The 22,383-nt window shown below is 44.5% G+C and overlaps 1 protein-coding gene across 1 annotated transcript in view; it reads right to left on the minus strand.

Moving 5' to 3' along the window:
* The window catches only part of srgap3 (SLIT-ROBO Rho GTPase activating protein 3), a 278,977-nt gene that overhangs the window by 141,767 nt on the left and 114,827 nt on the right, over positions 1-22,383 (minus strand). The window contains exon 3 of the mRNA XM_078209393.1: positions 17,750-17,912. Within this exon, the coding sequence (XP_078065519.1) occupies positions 17,750-17,912 (163 nt within the window). The remainder of the gene's footprint in view (positions 1-17,749; positions 17,913-22,383) is intronic.

Genomic DNA, 22,383 nt, shown 5'->3' on the forward strand with positions numbered 1-22,383 from the left:
TTCTACACTGACTCTCCGACAGAGCATCTTTTCTGGACCCAACCCCTGCCCTATCCCTGTAAGCTCACACATTTACCCTACTAATCCCCCTAACCTACACATCTTGAGACACTAAGGGACAATTTAGCATGGCCAATCCACCTAACCTGCACATTTTTGGACTGTTTGTCCCTCTCTTTCACCTCCTGATTCACAATTGTTTCTGGGATGTAATTGGTATCCTCTCCAGTGAAGACAGATACAAAATATCTGTTCACTTCATCTGCCATTTCCTTATTTTCCATCATTAATTCCCCAGATAATTCCTCTGGAGGACCAACGCTCACTTTATTACTCTTTTCCTTTTTACATACCTGTAGAAATTCCTACACTCTGGTTCTCTATTCCTAGCTATCATTCTCTCATACTCTAATTTCTCCCTCCTTATTAATCTTTTAGTGGTTCTTTGCTGTTCTTTATATTCTGTCCCATCTTCTGACCTGTCACTCCTCTTTGTGGAATTACACACTTTTTCTTTCAACTTTATACTATCTTTAAACTTAATGAGTTAGTCTCTGATGGTGTGTCCTTCCCTTGGAGTCCACTGAAATATCTCCTTAAATATCTACCACTGCATCTCTGCTGACCTTTCCCTTAACCTAATTTCCCACTGCAGCCAACTTTGCCTTCATGCCCGATAATTACCCTTATTTAAGTTTAAAACGCTAGTCTTAGATTCACTCCTCTCTCCGTCAAATTGAAAGCAAAATTTAATCATATTATGACCACTGCACTTATTGCACAATAAGAAGTTTAACAACACCAGGTTGAAGTCCAACAGGTTTATTTGGTAGCTAAATCCAGACAAGCTTTCGGAGCCTTAAGCCCCTTCTTCAGGTGAGTGGGAATTCTGTTCACACACACGGCATATAAAGACACAAACTCAATTTACATGAATAATGGTTGGAATGCGAATACTTACAGCTAATCAAGTCTTTAAGATACAAACAATGTGAGTGGAGAGAGTATCAAGACAGGCTAAAGAGATGTGTATTGTCTCCGGACAGGACAGCCAGTGAGACTCTGCAGGTCCAGGCAAGCTGTGGGGATTACAATCAGTGTGACATGAACCCAATATCCCGGTTGAGGCCGTCCTCATGTGTGCGGAACTTGGCTATCAGTTTCTGCTCAGCGACTCTGCACCGTCGTGTGTCGCGAAGGCCGCCTTGGAGAACGTTTACCCGAATATCAGAGGCCGAATGCCCGTGACCGCTGAAGTGCTCCCCAACAGGAAGAGAACTGTCTTGCCTTGTGATTGTCGAGCAGTGTTCATTCATCCGTTGTCGCAGCGTCTGCGTGGAGCAGTTGAACCAGGAGCGCTCCTCGTCACAATGGATGTCTCGGCACTCTACACCAGCATCCCCCACGACGATGGCATTGCTGCAACGGCCTCAGTGCTCAGCGCCAACAACTGCCAGTTTCCAGATGCAATTTTACATCTCATCCGCTTCATCCTGGACCACAATATCTTCACCTTCAACAACCAGTTCTTCATCCAGACACACGGAACAGCCATGGGGAACAAATTCGCACCTCAATATGTCAACATCTCCATGCACAGGTTCGAACAAGACTACTTCACCGCACAGGACCTTCAACCGATGCTATACACTAGATACATCGATGACATTTTCTTCCTTTGGACTCATGGTGAACAATCACTGAAACAACTGTATGATGACATCAACAAGTTCCATCCCACCATCAGTCTCATCATGGACTACTCTCCGGAATTGGTTGCATTCTTGGACACACGCATCTCCATTAAGGACGGTCACCTCAGCACCTCACTGTACCGGAAGCCCACGGATAACCTCATGATGCTCCACTTCTCCAGCTTCCACCCTAAACACGTTAAAGAAGCCATCCCCTATGGATAAGCCCTCCGTATACACAGGATCTGCCCAGATGAGGAGGATCGCAACAGACACCTCCAGACGCTGAAAGATGCCCTCATAAGAACAGGATATGGCGCTCGACTCATCGATCGACAGTACCGACGCACCACAGCAAAAAACCACACCAACCTCCTCAGAAGACAAACACGGGACACGATGGACAGTGTACCCTTCGTTGTCCAGTACTTCCCCGGAGCGGAGAAGCCAAGGCATCTCCTCCAGAGCCTTCAACATGTCATTGATGAAGACGAACATCTCGCCAAGGCCACCTCCACACCCCCACTTCTTGCCTTCAAACAACTGCACAACCTCAAACAGACCATTGCCCACATGCAAACTACCCAGCCTTCAGGAGAACAGTGACCACGACACCACACAACCCTGCCACAGCAACCTCTGCAAGATGTGCGGAATCATTGACACAGATACCATCATCTCACGTGAGAACACCATCCACCAGGTACACGGTACCTACTCTTGCAACTCGGCCAACACTGTCTACCTGATACGCTGCAGGAAAGGATGTCCTGAGGCATGGTACATTGGGGAAACCATGCAGACGCTGCGACAACGGATGAATGAACACCGCTCGACAATCACAAGGCAAGACTGTTCTCTTCCTGTTGGGGAGCACTTCAGCGGTCACGGGCATTCGGCCTCTGATATTCGGGTAAGCGTTCTCCAAGGCGGCCTTCACGACACACGACGGCGCAGAGTCGCTGAGCAGAAACTGATAGCCAAGGTCTGTACACATGAGGACGGCCTCAACCGAGATATTGGGTTCATGTCACACTATTTGTAATCCCCACAGCTTGCCTGGACCTGCAGAGTCTCACTGGCTGTCCTGTCTGGAGACAATACACATCTCTTTAGCCTGTCTTGATGCTCTCTCCACTCACATTGTTTGTATCTTAAAGACTTGATTAGCTGTAAGTATTCGCATTCCAACCATTATTCATGTAAATTGAGTTTGTGTCTTTATATGCTCTGTTTGTGAACAGAATTCCCACTCACCTGAAGAAGAGACTTAAGGATCCGAAAGCTTGTGTGGCTTTTGCTACCAAATAAACCTGTTGGACTTTAACCTGGTGTTGTTAAACTTCTTACTGTGTTTACCCCAGTCCAACGCTGGCATCTCCACATCATTATTGCACAATACTCGTGTATAGTCTTCACTCTGATTGGTGCTAAAGAAACTGTACCAAAGACACTATGAACTCACCATGCAGACTATCTTTGCTAATCTGATTTGTCCAATCTACATGTAGGTTAAAATTAACATGATTATCACTATACCTTTCTCACAAGAGAAAGGTATAGTGATATGCCATCCTACAGTGTGGTTATTTTTAGGGAGCCCATAAACCACGACTACAAATGATTTCTTACCGTTACTATTTCTCATCTCTACCCAAACAGATTCTACATCTTGATCTCCAGAACTTAATGACATCTCTCTCTATTGTATCTTCTTCTACCCTGTATTGTATCAGCCTCCTACCCTGGTGGCACAATGGTTAGCACTGCTGCCTCACAGTGACAGGGACCCGGATTCGATTCCCAGCTTGGGTTACTGTCTGTGTGGAGTTTGCACATTCTCTCCATGTCTGCGTGGGTTTTCTCCGAGTGCTCTGGTTCCCTTCCAAAGATGTGCGGGTTAAGTGGATTGGCCATGCTAAATTGCCCCTTAGTGTCAGGGGGACAAGCTAGGATAAATGCATGGGTTATGGGGATAGGGCCTGGGTGGGATGTGGTCGGTGCAGACTCGATGGGCCGAATGGCCTCCTTCTGCATTCTAGGATTCTATGATTTTATAACCTTTATTAACAGAGCTACCCCTCCACCTTTTCCTAGCTTCCTGTCCTTCCTAAATGTCATGTAAATATTCAGTTCAAAATATTTATCACTCTGCAGCCATGTCTCTGTCATAGCTATCAGAACATATATATTTGTTTTGATTTGTGCTGTGAATTCATCTGTCATTGCGAATGCAACGTGCATTCAGAAACAGAACCTTTAGTTCTGCCTTTTTACTTTTGTTGTAACATCTAACTTTATCTGCTGTTGCAATCTTAGGTTTGTACACTCTGTCCCTTCCTGCCATGCTCTGATCATCATTTCCCTTATCCTTACCTTGTTCCTTTTCCTTGTCTTCTCTATTTAATTTATTACAACTTCCCAACCTTGAACCTTTGCCCCCACTATTTAGTTGCATAACCTGGTATAACTGCCTTATATAATAACTGCATTGCAACAGTCCAATAAATAACAACACTGTATTGCAGGGTATAACTACTCTGTTTAAATGATAACACTATATGACAGGGTATATGGCCCCTATTTAGATAATAACACCATCACTGTGTAGAACTACATATTACAGTTCATAATTCCCGAGGTAAATAATATCACTGCACTACAACAGTGTAAGCCACTGTGACGGCCTTTGACTCCCAGGTAGTGACAGTAAGGAATATTTATTTTTGTTTGAAAGTGCTTGCGAATAGATAATTGTTTTTAAAAAAGCATGTGAAGTGGACTTTTCAGAGTTTGTATCACTTGTGAAGGGATCAATTACTAGATAATAAGAAATACTAGTCCATGTGATCTGGTGATCCTTCAATCCGGAAGCAATACCAACTGGAAGGGAATTAAAATACAGAAGCTGTGTATTTTGCCATTCCCCAGTTGCTCTTGAGAAACTGCTGCAGTCCATGTGGCATAGGTGGTCCATCCAGTTTCATTTGTTTTTGATTTTCTGTAGGGATCATTGTTTGATAAAACTGTGTGGCTTTTAGGCATTTCAAAGGGCACTTAAGAGTCAACCACATTGCTGTGGGACTGGAGTCACATATAGGCCATACCAGGTAACGCTGGCAAATTTCCTTCCCTAAAGGACACTGGTGGACCAGATGGGGTTTTTAAACAACATTCCAGCTCTTAGAAATGTATTGAACATAAGAAATAGGAACAGGAAGAGACCAAATGGGTTTTTATAACAATTGACAATGGCTTCATGGTCATCATCACTGAGACTAGCTTTTTTAAATTGCTGATTTTATTAATTGAATTTAAATTCCACCAGCTGCCATGGTGGGATTTGAACCCATAAACAACAATTTATGTTGTTGCTTTTCATAAACTAGAATTAATCGCAGCACTGGACAGTGTTAGTTTCTGCAAAGAGAAAAGTTAAGCCCAGATAGAACCTGAGACCTCGAAGTGCATGGCCCTGGCTCAAAGTGGCTGGGATCAGAGTTCAGCACAGGCAGCACCTTCACTAACTGACACATTAAAAGGCAGATCATTTGAAAAATAAATTTACAAAATAGGTGAAGCTTGCAGCACCTCAGGCTCCAAGTGAGGTTCATAGTCAAGTTAGCCCAAGGGAGGTATAAGGTTAGCCAATTGGGATGTGACTGTTACCCTCTGCAGTACAAATCAATTCTCAGGGATGAATTTTATACTTCAAAAATAAAGCATGATCAATAGCCAGTCTTTGCTCTTTCCTCCCTGAAGATAAGTCTCGAAAGAGTGGGCCCAAACACAGTCCACCTTACTTTAGTAGCCAGGCCCATGTGAAGCAAAGCAGGGTAACCAAAAATACATTGCACAACAGGGTCAGGGGAATGAATACAGATGGAGCTGAGACACTAAATAATACTCCATGGTCACAGAGATGGGCCAGAACCGCTGCACTGCAATTCTACCAATCCCTCTTTTATTCAAACAGTAACAACAACCTGCATTTAAATAGTGCCTTTAGTGTAATAAAACACATCAAATGCTTCATAGGTTCAATTATCAATCAAAATTTGACACAGCCCAGTAAGACAATATAAGGCCGGATGACGAACCTGATCAACAAAATAGCTTTTAAGAAATGTCTTCCAGGAGGAGAGGTCACGAGGCACTTAAAACGGTGCCAGCTTTTGGTGGAGGGGTGAAAATTAGGGATGTTAACAAAGGCAGACATTTTCCTGCAAGACATTTCATAAAAGCTATTTCTTCACCATCAGTCCTCATCAGTCTAACTGGACTGCGTCAAATTTTGATTGAACTTACGAAATGCTTAGAGATGTTTTGTGTTAAAGGCCCTAGTTGCTGTGACAGAGGATCGTAGAGAGCCCAGAGGGTTGTAAGTCAGAAGGAAGTTAAAGAAATAGAGAGGGGCGAGATGGAGGGGTTTGAAAACAAGGATAAAAATGTTAAGATTGAAGTGCCGTCAGGCAGGGATCCAATGTAGGTCAGTGAGTTCAGGAGTGAAGAGTGAATGAGCCTTGGTGTAGTTTAGGATACAGGCAGAGGTTTAGATAAGCTCGGGTTTATGGAGGTGATGAGATCAGAGGGTGGCCAGGACAGCAGGTTGGACAAAGATGATGTTGATAATGAACATGATATGGGGTTGGAAGATCAGTGTCAAATAGGACATCAAGGTTATCAATGGCTGATTCATCTCAGACAGTGACCAGTGAGTCCAATGGAGGCAGTAGTTTGGCAGAAGAATTGGTTTTTGAGACCAAAGACATGAGTTTTAGTCAGAGTGGTGAGTGGCTTGGAGGGGAACTTGCAAGTGGGTAATGTTCTTATGCATCTGCTGTCCTCCAAGATGGTAGAAGTCGCAGGTTTGGAATGTGCCGTTAAAGGACCCTTGTGAGTTCCTGCAGTGCACCTTGTAGATGGTACACATTGCTGCCACTGTGCATTGGTGTTGGAAGGAATGAATGTTTGTGGGTGGTGTGCCAATCAAGCTTGCTGCTTTTTCCTGGATGATGTTGAGCTCCATCCTGGATGATGCTGAAGCTGCACTTATACAGACAAGTGGAGAGCATTCTATTACACTCTGACATGTGTCTTGTAGATGGTGGACAGGCTTTGTGGAGTCAGGAAACGAGTTATTCACTGCAGGATTCCGAACCTCTGACCTGCTCTTTATATGGCTAGTCCAGTTCAGTTTCTGATCAATGGTAACCCCCAGGATGTTGATATTAGGAGTTTCAACAATGGTAATGCCATAAATGTCAAGATGAGATGGTTAGATTCTCTCTTGTTGGAGATGGCATTGCCTGGCACTTGTGTGGTGCAAATGTTACTTGCCACTTGTCAGCCCAAGTCTGGATATTGTCCAGATCTTGCTGCATTTGGACATGGACTGCTTCAGTATCTGAGGAGTCACAGATGGTATTGAACATTGTGTAATCATCAGCGAACATAACCACTTCTGATCTTATGGTGGAAGGAAGGCCATTGATGAAGTGGCTGAAGATGTTTGGGCCTAGGACACTATCGTGAGGAACTCCTGCAGTGATGACCTGGAGCTGAGATGATTGACCTGACTCCAGTTTTGCTGGGGCTCCTCTATGCCACACTCTGTCAAGTGCTGTCTTAATGTCAAGAGCAGGCAGGCATTCTCACCTCACCTCTGGAGTTCAGCTTTTTGTCCACATTTGAACCAAGACTGTAATGAGGTCAGGAGTTGAGTGATCCTGACAGAATCCAAACTGAGTGTCAGTGAGCAGGTATTGCTGAGTGTCATTTAAAAGTACTGATGATGACTCATTAGCTGATGAGCAAGAGTTGATTGATGGGGCAAGAATTGGCTAAATTGGATTTGCCCTACTTTTTAACATGTCTGGAAAATTTTCCAATTGCCGGGTAGATGCCAGTGTTGTAGGTTTACTGGAACAGCTTGGCTAGGAATGTGAAAGATTCTGGAGCACAAGTCTTCAATACTATTGCCGGAATGTTGACAGGGGCCATAGCCTTTACAGTATCTAGTGCCTTCAGCCGTTTCTTGATACCATGTGGAGTAAATCGAATTGGCATTTGTGATGCGGAGGATCTCAGGAGGAAGTTGAGATGGATCATCCACTTGGCACTTCTGGTTGAAGATTGTTGCAAATACTTCAACATTGTCTTTTGCACTGATGTGCTGGGCTCCCCCATCATTGAGGGTGGGAATATTTGTGGAGCCTCCTCCTCCAATGAATTGTTTAATTGTCCACCACCATTCACAATTGGATGTGGCAGGACTGCAGAGCTTAGATCTGATCCACTGGTTGTGGCATTTCTTAGCTTTGTCTGTCACTTGCTACTTATGCTCCCTAGCACGCAAGTAGTCCTGTGTTATTGTAGCTTCACCAAGTTGACACCTCATATTTGTGTATGTCTGATGCTGCTCTTCATGCGCTCCTGCACTCTTCATTGAACCAAGGTTGATTTCTGGGTGTGATAATAACCCAGGCTTACTAGGCCATGAGGTTACACATTGTGGTTGAGCACAATCCTGCTGTGTCTCATGGAATGGCAATCTTGAGTTGCTAGATCGGTTCTCAATGAATCCTATTTGGTAGGGTACCACACAACACAACGGAGGGTATGCTCAGTGTGAAGACAGAACTCACTCAGAGTCATAAAGGTTTACAGCATGGAAACACAGCCCTACTTGTCCATGCCACCCTTTTTTTTTAACCCCTAAGCTAGTCCCAATTGCCCACATTTGGCCCATATCCCTCTATACCCATGTAACTGTCTAAATGCTTTTTAAAAGACAAAATTGTACCTGCCTCTACTACTACCACCGGCAGCTTGTTCCAGACACACACCACCCTCTGTGTGAAAAACATTGCTCCTCTGGACCCTTTTATATCTTTTTCCTCTCACCTTAAACCTATGCCCGCTAGTTTTAGACTCCCCTACATTTGGGAAAAGATATTGACTGTCTAGCTGATCTATGCCCCTCATTATTTTATAGACCTCTATAACATCACCCCTCAGCCTTCTACGCTCCAGAGAAAAAAGTCCTAGTCTATCCAGCCTCTCCTTATAACTCAAACCATCAAGTCCTGGTAGCATCCTAGTAAATCTTTTCTGCACTCTTTCTGGTTTAATAATATAATAGGGTGACCAGAACTGTACACAGTATTCCAAGTGTGGCCTTACCAATGTCTTGTATAACTTCAACAAGACGTCCTAACTCCTGTATTCAATGCTCTGACCAATGAAACCAAGCATGCTGAATGCCTTCTTCACCAATCTGCCCACCTGTGACTCCACTTTCAAGGAGCTATGAACCTGTACCCCCAGATCTCTTTGTTCTGTAACTCACCCCAACGCCCTACCATTAACTGAGTAAGTCCTGGTTCGATCGACCAAAATGCATCACCTCACATTTATCTAAATTAAACTCCGTCTGCCATTCGTCAGCCCACTGGCCCAATTGATCAAGATCCTGTTGCAATCCGAAATAACCTTCTTCACTGTCCACTATGCCACCAATCTTGGTATCATCTGCAAACTTACTAACCATGCCTCCCATATTTTCATTCAAATTATTAATATAAATGACAAATAACAGTGGACTCAGCACTGATCCCTGAGGCACACTGCTGGTCACAGGCCTTCAGTTTGAAAAACATCCCTCTACAACCACCTTCTGGCTTCTGTCATCAAGCCAATTTTGTATCCATTTAGCTACCTCATCTTGGAGCCCATGAGATTTAACCTACCACGCGGTATCTTGTCAAAGGTCTTGCTAAAGTCCACGTAGACAACATCAACTGCGCTGCCCTCATCTACCTTCTTGGTTACCCCTTCAAAAAACTCAATTAAATTTGTGAGACATGATTTTCCACTCACAAAGCCATGCTGACTGTCCCTAATCAGTCCTTGCGTCTCTAAATGCCTGTAGATCCTGTCTCTCAAAATATCTTCCAACAATGTACCCACCACAGATATGAGGCTCACTGGCCTGTAGTTCCCAGGTTTTTCCCTGAAGCCCTTTTTAAACAAAGGCACAACATTTGCCACCCTCCAATCTTCAGGCGCCTCATCTGTGACTATCGATGATTCAAATATCTCTGCTAGGGGACCCACAATTTCTTCCCTAGCCTCCCACAATGTCCTGAGATACACTTCATGAGGTCCCGAGGATTTATCTACCTTGATGCACTTTAAGACTTCCATCACCTCCTTTTCTGTAATATGTACACTCCTCAAGAATCACTATTTATTTCCCCAAGTCCCTAACATCCATGCTTTTCTCGACAGTAAATACTGATAAGAAATATTCATTTAGGATCTCACCCATTTCATGTGGATCTGCACATAGATGACCTTGTTGATCCTTAAGAGGCCTACTCTCACTCTAGTTACTTTTTTTGGCCTTTATGTATTTGTAGAAGCTCTTTGGATTCTCCTTTGCCTCATCTGCCAAAACAATCTCATGTCCCCTTTTTGCCCTCCTGATTTCTCTCTTAACTCTACTCCTACACCCCCTATACTCTTCAAGGAATTCACTTGATCCCAGCTGCCTATGCATGTCATGTGCCTCCTTCTTCTTCTTGACCAGGGCCTCAATATCCCGAGTCATCCAGGGTTCCCTACTTCTACCAGTCTTGCCCTTTATCTAAGAGAAATGTGCTTATCCTGAACCCTGGTTAACACACTTTTGAAAGTCTCCCACTTATCAGATATCCCTTTGCCTGCCAACAGAGTCCCCCAATTAACTTTTGAAAGTTCCTGCCTGATACCATCAAAATTGGCCTTGCCCCAATTTAGAATTTTAAATTTTTGGGCCAGACCTCTCATTATCCATAGCTATCTTAAAACGAATAGAATTATGGTCACTAATCCCAAAGTGATCCCTCACTAACACTCCTATCTATAATGTTACCGACAGGTGTGACAGGTAGATTGGTGAGGACAAGACACAGCAGGTTTTTTTCTTTTGTTGGTTCCCTCACCACCTGCCTCAGGCCCAGTCTCGCAGCTATGTCCTTTAGGACTCGCCAACTCAATCAACAGTGGTGCCACTGAGTAATTTGGTGAGGAAAATTTAAACCCCAACGCAAAGTACTTTCAGTTCCCTTGCCACCGTCAGTGTTTCTTCTAAATTGTATTCAACATGGAGGAGTACTGATTCATCAGCTAAAAGGGTTAGAGGGTAGTTGGGAGGCAGAATCATGATTAGGTAATCAGAAAGAGGTTTCCTGTCTCATGTCTGTGTTTTCATGTCTCATGAGTTTTCATGCTTTCCAGAGTCAATGTTGAGGACTCCTGGGACAACTCCCTCCACAACCCCAGCCCCGTCTGGTGAGTTATCTGGCCGACGAGTGCTGATTTAATTCATGGTCAACACTGAGAACAAAGGTGAACCCCACGTTGACTCTTGTGGTGCATCAACTCCAACCCTTCCCCATTCTGAGCAACACCCATTGACTCTAAAACGTTCAGCTTCCTGTCTGTCAATCAACGTCCCATCCCACTGCATCATTTTCTCAGCCACGTGAATAGAGACAGAGGATGGACCCTTCCTGGCCTGTTTGCCTCAGTGTCACTCGCTTTCTGCAGTGTTTGAAAGGACATAGCTCTGGGTTCTTTATACAATGATGTGGAGGTGCCGGCGTTGGACTGGGGTAAACACCCCATTGATTGTGAGACTTCTTTTTACTACAGAGATTTCACACAATGACACTTTGAGTCGGTCGCACAGAGAAACACTGCCTTAAAGTTCACCAACAAAGAAATTCAGGCAATGATACAGCTTTAAGTGAGGAACTGGATTGAAGTGCATGATATATTCTGTTATTTGCAGAGTAGCACTTTAATGGTGACCCTGATGGTGTTTAGTCGTCTGTTAAAAATAAACAAGCAAAGCTGAAAATCGACCATAAAGGGGAGGGGGATGCAGTATCTCAGCTGCTGTGTCACAGATGTTGTGATGATGGGGTTGCTGATGGCCTAAGGCTAGGGATATTAAGGCAAGATTTGGCAGCAGCTTAAATTCAGCTCATCCTGTTGTAAGGACAGGCCTCACCTTAGTTTCCTCGAGTTCCCACTCCTGACAGTAAGGCTCCTATGTGAAATAGATTTTACGACTCTCAGCTAAGTTTCCACTGGACATCAACCCATAAGAGAAAATCAATCACTCTGCAATGATTGGCATCCAATTGTTAATCTCAAGCAAATAAGATGACACGCATGAGAAATGGTCAATGTCTGGTATTAGGAGAAATGTTCTGAGTTTCAGATTCACAAATTTTACATGTTATTAAGAAAGTGCAGAGGGCGTTTTAATTTGTATCTAACCCCCTAGGAGTGTTAGATGGTAATATAATTCAGTTCAGAAACTCCAAAGTGTTTTATGAAGTCTGCCTGGATCATAAGTTTCACAATTTGAATTTGGCTAGTGTAAGCTGAGGGAAGCTAGTGTTGAACTTGCAGGGGCAGACATATTTAAAATGTCAGTATTCAGGGGGAGGTGCCGGATGATTGGAGGGTGGCTCATGTTGTTCCTTTGTTTAAAAAAGGTTCCAAAAGAAATCCGGGAAATTATAGGCCAGTAAGTTTGACGTCGGTGGTGGGCAAGTTATTGGAAGGTGTGATGAGGGATAGGATCTACAAATATTTGGATAGACAGGGACTTATTAGGGAGAGTCGACGTGGCTTTGTGCGTGGTAGGTCATGTTTGACCAATCTATTAGAGTTTTTCAAGGAGGTTACCAGGAAAGTAGATGAAGGGAAGGCGGTGGATGTGGTCTACCTGGATTTCAGCAAGGCCTTTGACAAGGTCTCTCATGGGAGGTTAGTTAGGAAGGTTCAGTCGCTAGGTATACATGGGGAGGTAGTAAATTGGATTAGACACTGGCTCAATGGAAGAAGCCAGAGAGTGGTTGTGGAGGATTGCTTCTCTGAGTGGAGGCCTGTGACTAGTGGTGTGCCGCAGGGATCGGTGTTAGGTCCATTGTTGTTTGTCATCTATGTCAATGATCTGGATGATAATGTGGTAAATTGGATCAGCAAATTTGCTGATGATACAAAGATTGGAGGTGTAGTGGACAGTGAGGAAGGTTTTCAAAGCTTGCAGAGGGATTTGGACCAACTAGAAAAATGGGCTGAAAAATGGCAAATGGAATTTAACGCAGACAAGTGTGAGGAATTGCACTTTGGAAGGACAAACCAAAGTAGAATGTATAGGGTAAATGGTAGCACTCTGAAGAGTGCAGTTGAACAGAGGGATCTGGGAATACAGGTACAGAATTTCCTAAAAGTGATGTCACAGGTGGATAGGGTTGTAAAGAGTGCCTTTGGTACATTGGCCTTTATAAGTCGGAGTATCGAGTATAAAAGTTGGAGTGTTATGGCAAGGTTATATAAGGCATTGGTGAGGCCGTGTTTAGAGTATTGTGTACAGTTTTGGTCACCTAGTTACAGGAAGGATGTAAATAAGGTTGAAAGAGTGCAGAGAAGGTTCACAAGGATGTTGCTGGGACTTGAGAAGCTGAGTTACAGAAAGAGATTGAATAGGTTGGGACTTTATTCCCTGGAGCGGAGAAGAATGAGGGGAGATTTGATAGAGGTGTATAAGATTTTGATGGGTATAGATAGTGTGAATACAAGCAGGCTTTTTCCACTGAGGCTAGGGGAGAAAAAAACCAGAGGGCATGGGTTAAGGGTGAAAGGAGAAAAAGTTTAAAGGGAATATTAGGGGGGGCTTCTTCACACAGAGAGTGGTGGGAGTGTGGAATGAGCTGCCGGATAAAGTGGTAAATGCGGGGTCACTTTTAACATTTAAGAAAAACTTGGACGGGTTCATGGATGAGAGGGGTGTGGAGGGATATAGTCCAAGTGCAGGTCAGTGGGACTAGGCAAAAAATGGTTCGGCACAGACAAGAAGGGCCAAAAGGCCTGTTTCTGAGCTGTAATTTTCTATGGTTCTATGCTTGAGATATTTCACTTCAGGTATGATTCAAATGACCCACTAGGAAGCTTTTATCAAACAAAATTTATTTGAGAATACAGTTAAAATATATAGAAAAAAATAGCAATAATTTTATCAATTACAGTGGAGCCCCGATTTAACGTGCCCCGATTTAGCACCAATTTGCATATCACGCAATGGTGTCATTGGACCTTTTTTTTCCGCTAATAATTGGCAAATTTAGTGCGACCCCGCTTTTTTCGCAACCCCGCTTTTATGGACCCCAACCATCGTGTTATAACGGGGCTCCACTGTACAAACAAGAAAAGCAACCATGATATTATATAAACCTTAACAGCAAAATACCGTTCCAACCAAACAAATCCCACAAACAAAACCCTTGCCACAGGTTTAGCATAGAAAATACGAACGCTCACATGACGCTGGAACTTAGTCTTTTGATTGGATGCTGCAGTTCTCGTGATGCACACACAGACAAGCTTGAAGTGAGAACAGCTTCCCAAAACACCAGGGAGAGAGAGAAAGGCTCTAGGCACTAACTAGCAAACCACCAACAGCAGAATTTTCACTTCAGGAAAGCAAGAAGATTTGCTTTCAGCTAGCCAGCAGAATTTACAATACCAGGGAGAGAGAAAAACACTGCTTTTCAGTCTCATGTCCAGATACCTTCTAAACTAAAACTGAAAGTAAATCCTTGAATTCCTCTGTGAAGGCACCACCTGACTTTTGACTTATCAATCTTCCCACAATACTTCAATAAGCAAAACCCCATTTAAACCATTTAAGCAGCAATAAAAGGACATCTAAGCAGGCTGCCAGTGCCAAGATGATACCAAAAGGCCAGCTTACAAACTGCAGAGAACATGATTTTAGAAAAAAAAAACCTTTCTTAAAGGTACACTAGCATCTCAATGGGTACAATGTAGAGAGAGATTTACTCTGTATGTAACGCTATGCTGTACCTGTCATGGGAGCGTTTGATGGGGACAGTGTAGAGGGAGATTTACTCTGGATGTAACCCTGTACTGTACCTGTCCCGGGAATGTTTGATGAGACATTGTAGAGAGAGCTTGCTATGTATCTAACCTCATGCTGTACCTGTCCTGGAACTGTTTGATGGGGACAGTGTAGAGGGAGCTTTACCCTGTGTCTAACCTTGCCTATGTCTGCACCCTCTGCAATTCCCAGCAATAACTCAGCTAACTCTCCACCTCCTTACCCCAGATTGTTTTTTCATATACATGTCATTTTTCCCTCTACTTGGCCGAGTCTCTATTGCACAGGGGCTGGTGGTTGGGGAGGGCGGGACTGGTTGGGGAGGGGAGGGTGGGTGTGTGTGTATTAGCTGTAGTTTGAAGTTACACTTGGTTTATTTAACAGTTCCTCTGGGTCACGAATTGGTACAATGTGTCAGGTTTACAATGCCAGATAGAGGCAGGAAAGCAGCATGTTCCCCACCAGAATCTGCAAAATAAAATGGCCAGAGGGCTGTCCATCCCTACCCTGCCTGTTAGTATGATGCAACCTCAAATTGTTCCCCAGAATCCACTGAGTTGTTCAAACTCAGACACAGGACCCAGAATTCCAGTGGAGGGCCTGTCTGCCGGCGTAATTGCAGCAGGATAGAACCTCCAGTTGCCCCCAGTGCCTTCACCCCGGCTAGGCTGGAGACTATGTCCCACATCCCAAGGACATGCCACTTACAGGCCACTGGGAGCCTCAGCAGTGGCTCCATTTCTGCCCTCCCACCGATCCAACTTCATAAAGCAGAGCTGCCTGAGCCACTAATCTTGAACGTAAAATGTAACTTTGTGGAAAGAGCCCCCTGACACAAACCCCTGTTGCTGGGTGGACTAAGGTCATGTTTGGAGCCTATCAAAAGGCCTCAGAGGGAGCCACGTCAGTTCACAAGCCACCAAAGGCTGTAATAGATTGAGTTGATAGTGATTGTGAGGACACATCTCCTTTTCTGTTGAGCGATTGTGATGTTGATCATCTGCCTTATTGAGTTGATCACGCAGAACCACATTCTCAAATTTGTAGGTCTTAGCATAGTCAAAGGAGACTTTCATATCCCAAAGGTTATTTCTGTACTAATAAGAACTTTAGTTGTACAAGGGGGTAAAGATGTAGTGTTGAATTGTTCTGTGTTTGATTATGTGAGTCTGTTTACAATTGTGCTCACTGTTGTTATGGAGCCATGCTTTATAAAAATGTCTTTATGAATTTACTGGCTGGAAACCACAAATCACATTTTGAAAAAGCCACATTTCAGTGACTTGAAATCACAGTCAAAGGTGGCTGAACATTTGCAGCACTGAACCTTCTACATTCCAAGACAATTGAAATAGAGACAACCAGTCTGCAAAGCATCACCAGGAACAATGCTTCGAAGGAATATGAATGGAAGCCACCTCCTATCCATCAACAAAGTACTCTGGGAATCAACTGGCTATTCAACTGGGCAGAAATAAACCATTAGATCACTTGGACACTGGGGCTCAGGCTTTGCACAGAACGTGCTCAGCTATGACCTAATCATTTAAGCCAGGCAACTGGAATCCACTAGCCATGTTCTTATTGGGTCACTGGGTAGTTGGTGGGAGAGGGTCATGTGACAAGCCAGCTATAAGCACCTGTTTTCTCTTCAGATTAGAGGACAAGTAAATGAGATGCTGAATAAGCAAGACCCTGAGTCTTTCTCTCCATCAACTTGCGAGTTATGACCCCCTATTTACTTTTTGACTATCCATGTATTGTAGACAGAGTAAAGATTCAACCAACTCAACCCCAGCAGCTGCTGCCTCTAGTGAGTGTGCACACGTACACGTGAGAGAGAGAGCAAGAGGGAGGAAGCTGGAGTGTTTTTACTCGACCGGGCTAGGTACAATAAACATTATCTTTTCTTTTTAAAACTCAAAGAAACCTGTCTATGTGTGTACCTCTTGCAGCAGGTAAACAATTAAACATTCACTGAAGCCCAAACACATTCTTTTTTACACCGAGTGGAAAAATAGGAAGCCAGCCTACCTCTCCTCACCTGGCTGTAACACTACGCTTGATTAGTTAAGCCTGGGTGCAGATTTAAAGAAAAGCAAACAAAGATGTGGAAAGATTTGAAAGCTAGTGCAGAAGTGTGGAGCAGACATTGTAAAGCATTGTGAATAAAACCTGTTGCACACAGAAACCAGTGCCAGACATAATACATACAGCAGGAAAAGACAAAGAACCTGAGGTGACTCTGAAGATCTCCCCAACATACTTCCCTGATATGAGGATTGGGGTTTTGGGAATGGGGGGGATGGGACAAGAGCTGTGGGGATATGTCCCAATATAGGCTGGAAACCCAGAACCATTGTGCTGTAGTGACAGCCTTCTCTTAATCTAAATATACATACATAAATTAGAAGTGATTCTTTCAACCCCTGCAAACATCAGCAATTTAGTTTCCTCCCAAAAATGACCATTTTTTGAGCACACCGTATATTCCCATTCTGTATCCACACGGGTTCCCACACTCTTGTGCTCTACTCATTGTACTCGGCATGATTAGTTTCACTGTGGCAGATGTACATTTCTTCATTCATTTGTACCCAGCACCAGAACCCATAACCAGCACCAAGACAATTGTCACAACCCACACCCAGCACCAAGACAATTGTCACAACTCACACCAGCACCAGGACAGTTGTCACAACTCACACCAGCACCAGGAGAGTTGTCAATCCCACACCCAGCACCAGGACAGTTGTCACAACCCACACCCAGCACCAAAGACATCAGTGGGCCCAAACTGGGGCTGGGGAGAAGCCTCCACAATGAAGTGCAGCTGTCAGTTTGCACCTCATCCAACAGGGGCACTGGTGCAGTTCCTCTACTCAGTGTCTAGCATACATTATATATATTCTTTAACTAAGTGTCACTGTGACAACCACCGATGGACTAGGCAACGTTCAGGAGATATGTAACATTCAGAGGTGAGGGAAGGGTGTAGATTAGGACTCTGTTGTAGATGCTCATGATCAAAGGTACTTTAAATATTACTGTACAATAATTGTGCTAACTTTAATCACCGAAGGTTTAAGCTGACCTTTTTGAAGAGCCGTATCACATCTTCGCTGATCTGCATCAGCCGGACAATGACGTTGTTTGTGTAGATGTCATTGAGGGTGGCGTGGTCCTTGCTCTCTCGGCGGGTCTGGTTGAGGACCAGGTACCAACAGTTCACCGGGGAGAGGAGATGTTGGTCTTTCCTAGGGGTTAAGAGGATATTTGTAAAGAGACAAATCCTAAAGCGGGATCTTTATCAATGACGGTTTCACTCAGCACCCCACAATGTTCTCTTCCCCCTTTAAGCCAATGCCATGCAAAGCAGCTATTTGAGTAAAACATCCTCAGGAGACTGGATAGCAATCCACACCAACCAATACCTTAATCAACCTCATGCTCAACACAGATAGGGAGCAGTATCTTCTACAGAATCGTCTAAAGATTAAAATCTTTAATTGACTAGCTTCTAAAAACCCAAACATTGTGTCACTGATCAGCCCTGATAATTTATCTTCTCATCTACTTTCTTCAATGTTTTCAGTTGTCCTGTTTAGGCCTTTATCTACTTGCCTATCTACTTCTCCACCTCATTATCAATCTTTCCCAGCTCCAACAGACAGGTAATGATAGGGCTGAGATAAGCAGATCTGACCAAAATGGGTGTTGGTAAAAATTGATTAGAGTAACACTCAGACCCATCAGCGGTAGCAGTGAGACAGGAACACACTGGCTGAGATATAGGCACAGTCGAGGGGATCATAATGTAAGAGGATCCTGATGATTTACTGATTCACTCAGCGTTTCTTTATCTGTTAAATGTTGCTGCCTACAGCACCAAAAATAGCAAAAATAAAACTGTGTGAACAATGCCAACAATTTAACTCTGTGTGCTCCCTTTCAGCACTCCGGTATTGTCTTGGGTATTTGGAGAATGAGGTATGTTTCCCTTGATTTGATGCAACATGACTTAGAATGCAAGCATCTCAGTGCCAGGCCGTGCTGTCAATATTCATCCATTCCAGCTTGCAGAGTGAACTCAACCCACTCCATTTACTATTCTGATAAAGATTTGGTGACTGCAGTGCGTATTTGATCACCAGTTTTCAAACAGATTGCATCTTTGATTTAATTTACCCATTACTAGTGAAGTGTATATGGACATTATGAATTAGGAGGAGGAGTAGGCCACTCGGCCCCTTGAACCTGCTCCCCTATTCAATATCATGGCTGATCTGATGGTAGTCTTCCCTCCACATTCCCACCTACCCCGATAACCTTTTAACCCCCTTGTTAATCAAGAATCTATCTAGCGCTGCCTTAAATATATTCAAAAACTCTGCTTCCACTGCCTTTTGAGGAAGAGAGTTCCAGAGACTCATGACCCTCGGAGAGAAAAAAGGTTCCCCTCAACTCTGCCTTGAATGAGTGACCCCTTATTTTTAAACAGTGACCCCTAGTTCTAGATTGTCTCACAGAAAAAACATCCTTTCCACATCCACCTTGTCTATACTCTTCCATTGCAATCTCCCCATCCTCAGCCTTCTAGAATGTCCCAGGGGAGCTCAATGGAATCTTGATAACAACGTGGCATTTTTAAATTCAGAACTTTACAGTCTTACAGATTCAACAATTTCAGATCATAACCATTGTTTAAAGTTTATTTATTTGTGTCACAAGTAGGTTTACATTAACACTGCAATGAAGTTACTGTGAAAATCCCCTAGTCGCCACACTCCGGCGCCTGTTCGGGTTACACTGAGGGAGAATTTAGCATGGCTAATTCATCTAACCAGCACGTCTTTTGGATGTTAATAATGTGAGTGTGAATGAAGTATTGCTGCTCTTTGTAGAGGAGACAGCACTGAAAGCAGCAAATACAAAACTGAAAGAAGGACAAGTAAATCACTTTCACCTGGAAAAGGTTGGACTGTACGAAGGGAGGAGGTTAAAGAACAGATTCTACATTGCCTGTACTTGTGTGGTAGGATGCCATTGGAAGGGGAGGAGGTTTGGGGCGATGGAAGAGTAGCCCTGGGTGTTGAGGGGGAATGATCCCTTCAGAATGTTGAAAGGGGAGGAGAATGTTTGACGATGACATCACTCTCGAGGTGGTAGAAATGGCAGAGGATGATCCATTGAATGTGGTGGCAGCTGGAGTGGAAGTCAGTGTCAAGGAGAACACCATGGTGCTTCTGGGAGGGAGGGAAGGGGTGAAAGCAGAAGTACGGGAAAGGAGATGACCACAGTCAAGAACACTGCCAAATTCAGCGGAGAGAAATTATTTCTCACTTTCTCACACAAACCCCCCACCTAACCCCTCATACACATAGACATCCAAATAACACCCTCCCCCTCACGCTTAGTCCCTGCTCCTCGCACACACACACCCTCCCTCACGCGCGCTCTCTCCCTCACGCGCGCTCCTTCCCTCACGCGCTTCCTCTCTCACTCTCACACACGCGCGTGCGCTCTCTCACACACGCGCGCTCGCTCATACACACACGCGCGCTCGCTCATACACACACGCGCGCTTGCTCATACACACACACGCGCTCGCTCATACACACACGCGCGCTCGCTCATACACACACGCGCGCTCGCTCATACACACACGCGCGCTTGCTCATACACACACGCGCGCTCGCTCATACACACACACGCGCTCGCTCATACACACGCGCGCGCTTGCTCATACACACACACGCGCTCGCTCATACACACACACGCGCTCGCTCATACACACACGCACACTCTCTCACACACACTCTCACACACACACACACTCTCACACACACACTCTCACACACACGCACGCACGCTCTCTCACACACATGCACGCGTGCTCTCTCACACACACACACACGCTCTCTCTCTCACACACGCACGCTCTCTCACACACACGCACGCTCTCTCTCACACGCATGCACTCACATACACATGCACTCACACACACATGAACGCTCTCACACACACGCACGCACGCTCTCACACACACACACGCACATGCTCACACACACGCTGTGTCTCTCACACACACACACACTCACACATGTGCCAGAGAGATATATTTCCTGTGTGGAAGGCAGCATGGTTGCTCTGGAGGCCACCTCTGACCTGCACAGCTGCATCCAATTAGGCTTTCCCTGGTCTCCCATTGGCTGTGGTAGTTTGGTTTGCTGCCCTGTCACCCACAGGCCACGTGACGAAGCAAGCTGCAGAGAGCTAATGTGTTCCAGATGCTGGGGCTAAATGTATTGAGGAGAGGCTGGCCGAGCTTTTACCGGCCTAAATTACTGCTGGTCATAATTACTGAGGGCCGGAGAAGCAGCTATCATTAGAAGCCATTCCCATTCATTATCCTCTTTTCCTGCTTTGTTTCTCTTTCCTCCAAGCAGAAGGCTTTTATTTCCAGAGAAGTGACCTTCTCAAGGAGAAGTGTGTAACCAAGCGAATGCCTATCAGAGGAGCGGCACGGTGGTTAGCACTGCTGCCTCACAGCGCCAGGGACCCAAGTTCAATTCCGACCTCGGTGTCTGCGTGGATTTCCTCCGGGTGCTCCGGTTTCCTCCCACAGTCCAAAGATGTGCAGGTTAGGTGGATTGGCCATGCTAAATTGCCCCTTAGTGTCAGGGGGATTAACAGGGTAAATGTCTGGGGTTACAGGAATAGGGCCTGAGTGGGATTGTGGTCAGTACAGACTCAATGGGCTGAATGGCCTGCTTCTGGACTGTCGGGATTATCTGATGTATGAGAACATTGTACAGCACAGACGTAAATGAGAAACAAGACAAGATGTATCTCTGCTTGTACATGCAATGCACATATACCAATTTTCATTCCTCCTGTTATTAATGTTGCTTTCCTGCAATGTTTAGGGTGTCGGCAGTGTTAATAGGATCCATGTTGATTGGTGAGGCCAAAATCAAGGCACTGAGATTTTTTTTGGAGAAAGTTTATTGACTTGTTCAGCCTCACAGCTCCCCCCACTCAATCCAGTGTCCCAACCATCCCCTATTTATATGTGCTCAAAGACAATTAATACCCATCACCTGCTGCTCACAACGTAGTCTTCTCTACACTGAGGAGACTACACTCAAACTGGGTAATCATTTTTCAGAACACCTTCGCTCAGTCCGCATGCATGACCCCAATCTTTGGTTCACTTGCCATTTCAATTCACCGTCTTGCTCTCATGCCCATCCTTGGCCTGTTGCAATGCTCCAGAGAAACCCAAGCCAAACTGGAATAGCAGCATCTCATTTTCCAATTGGGCATGTTACAGCCCTCAGGACTCAACATTGAGTTCACCAACTTCAGACCATTTTGAATTTATTTTCCACTAACTCCCCCCCCGACCCCCGCCAAATGCCGGACTGTTTCATGTTCTCACGTTTTGCTTTCAGTAAATGCCGACTCTTATTCTTTTATTAACACATTCTGCTATCTGGTTTTCAGATAGTACTTTATGCTGCTATTAACACCTACTCTCACAGTAACTTCATTGCAGTGTTCATGTAAACCTACTTGTGACACTAATAAATAAACATTAAACCTACTTTAGTCTTTAATACTATCATTATCACTCTCTTTATCTTGTGTCCCTGACATCTTTGTCATCTAATCTCTCCTGATCTCCAACCTAACCTTCCATTTTGATTCACCTGCTTCACCCTT

Source organism: Mustelus asterias, chromosome 3, assembly GCF_964213995.1.
Source record: "Mustelus asterias chromosome 3, sMusAst1.hap1.1, whole genome shotgun sequence".
In the NCBI taxonomy this organism is placed as follows: domain Eukaryota; kingdom Metazoa; phylum Chordata; class Chondrichthyes; order Carcharhiniformes; family Triakidae; genus Mustelus; species Mustelus asterias.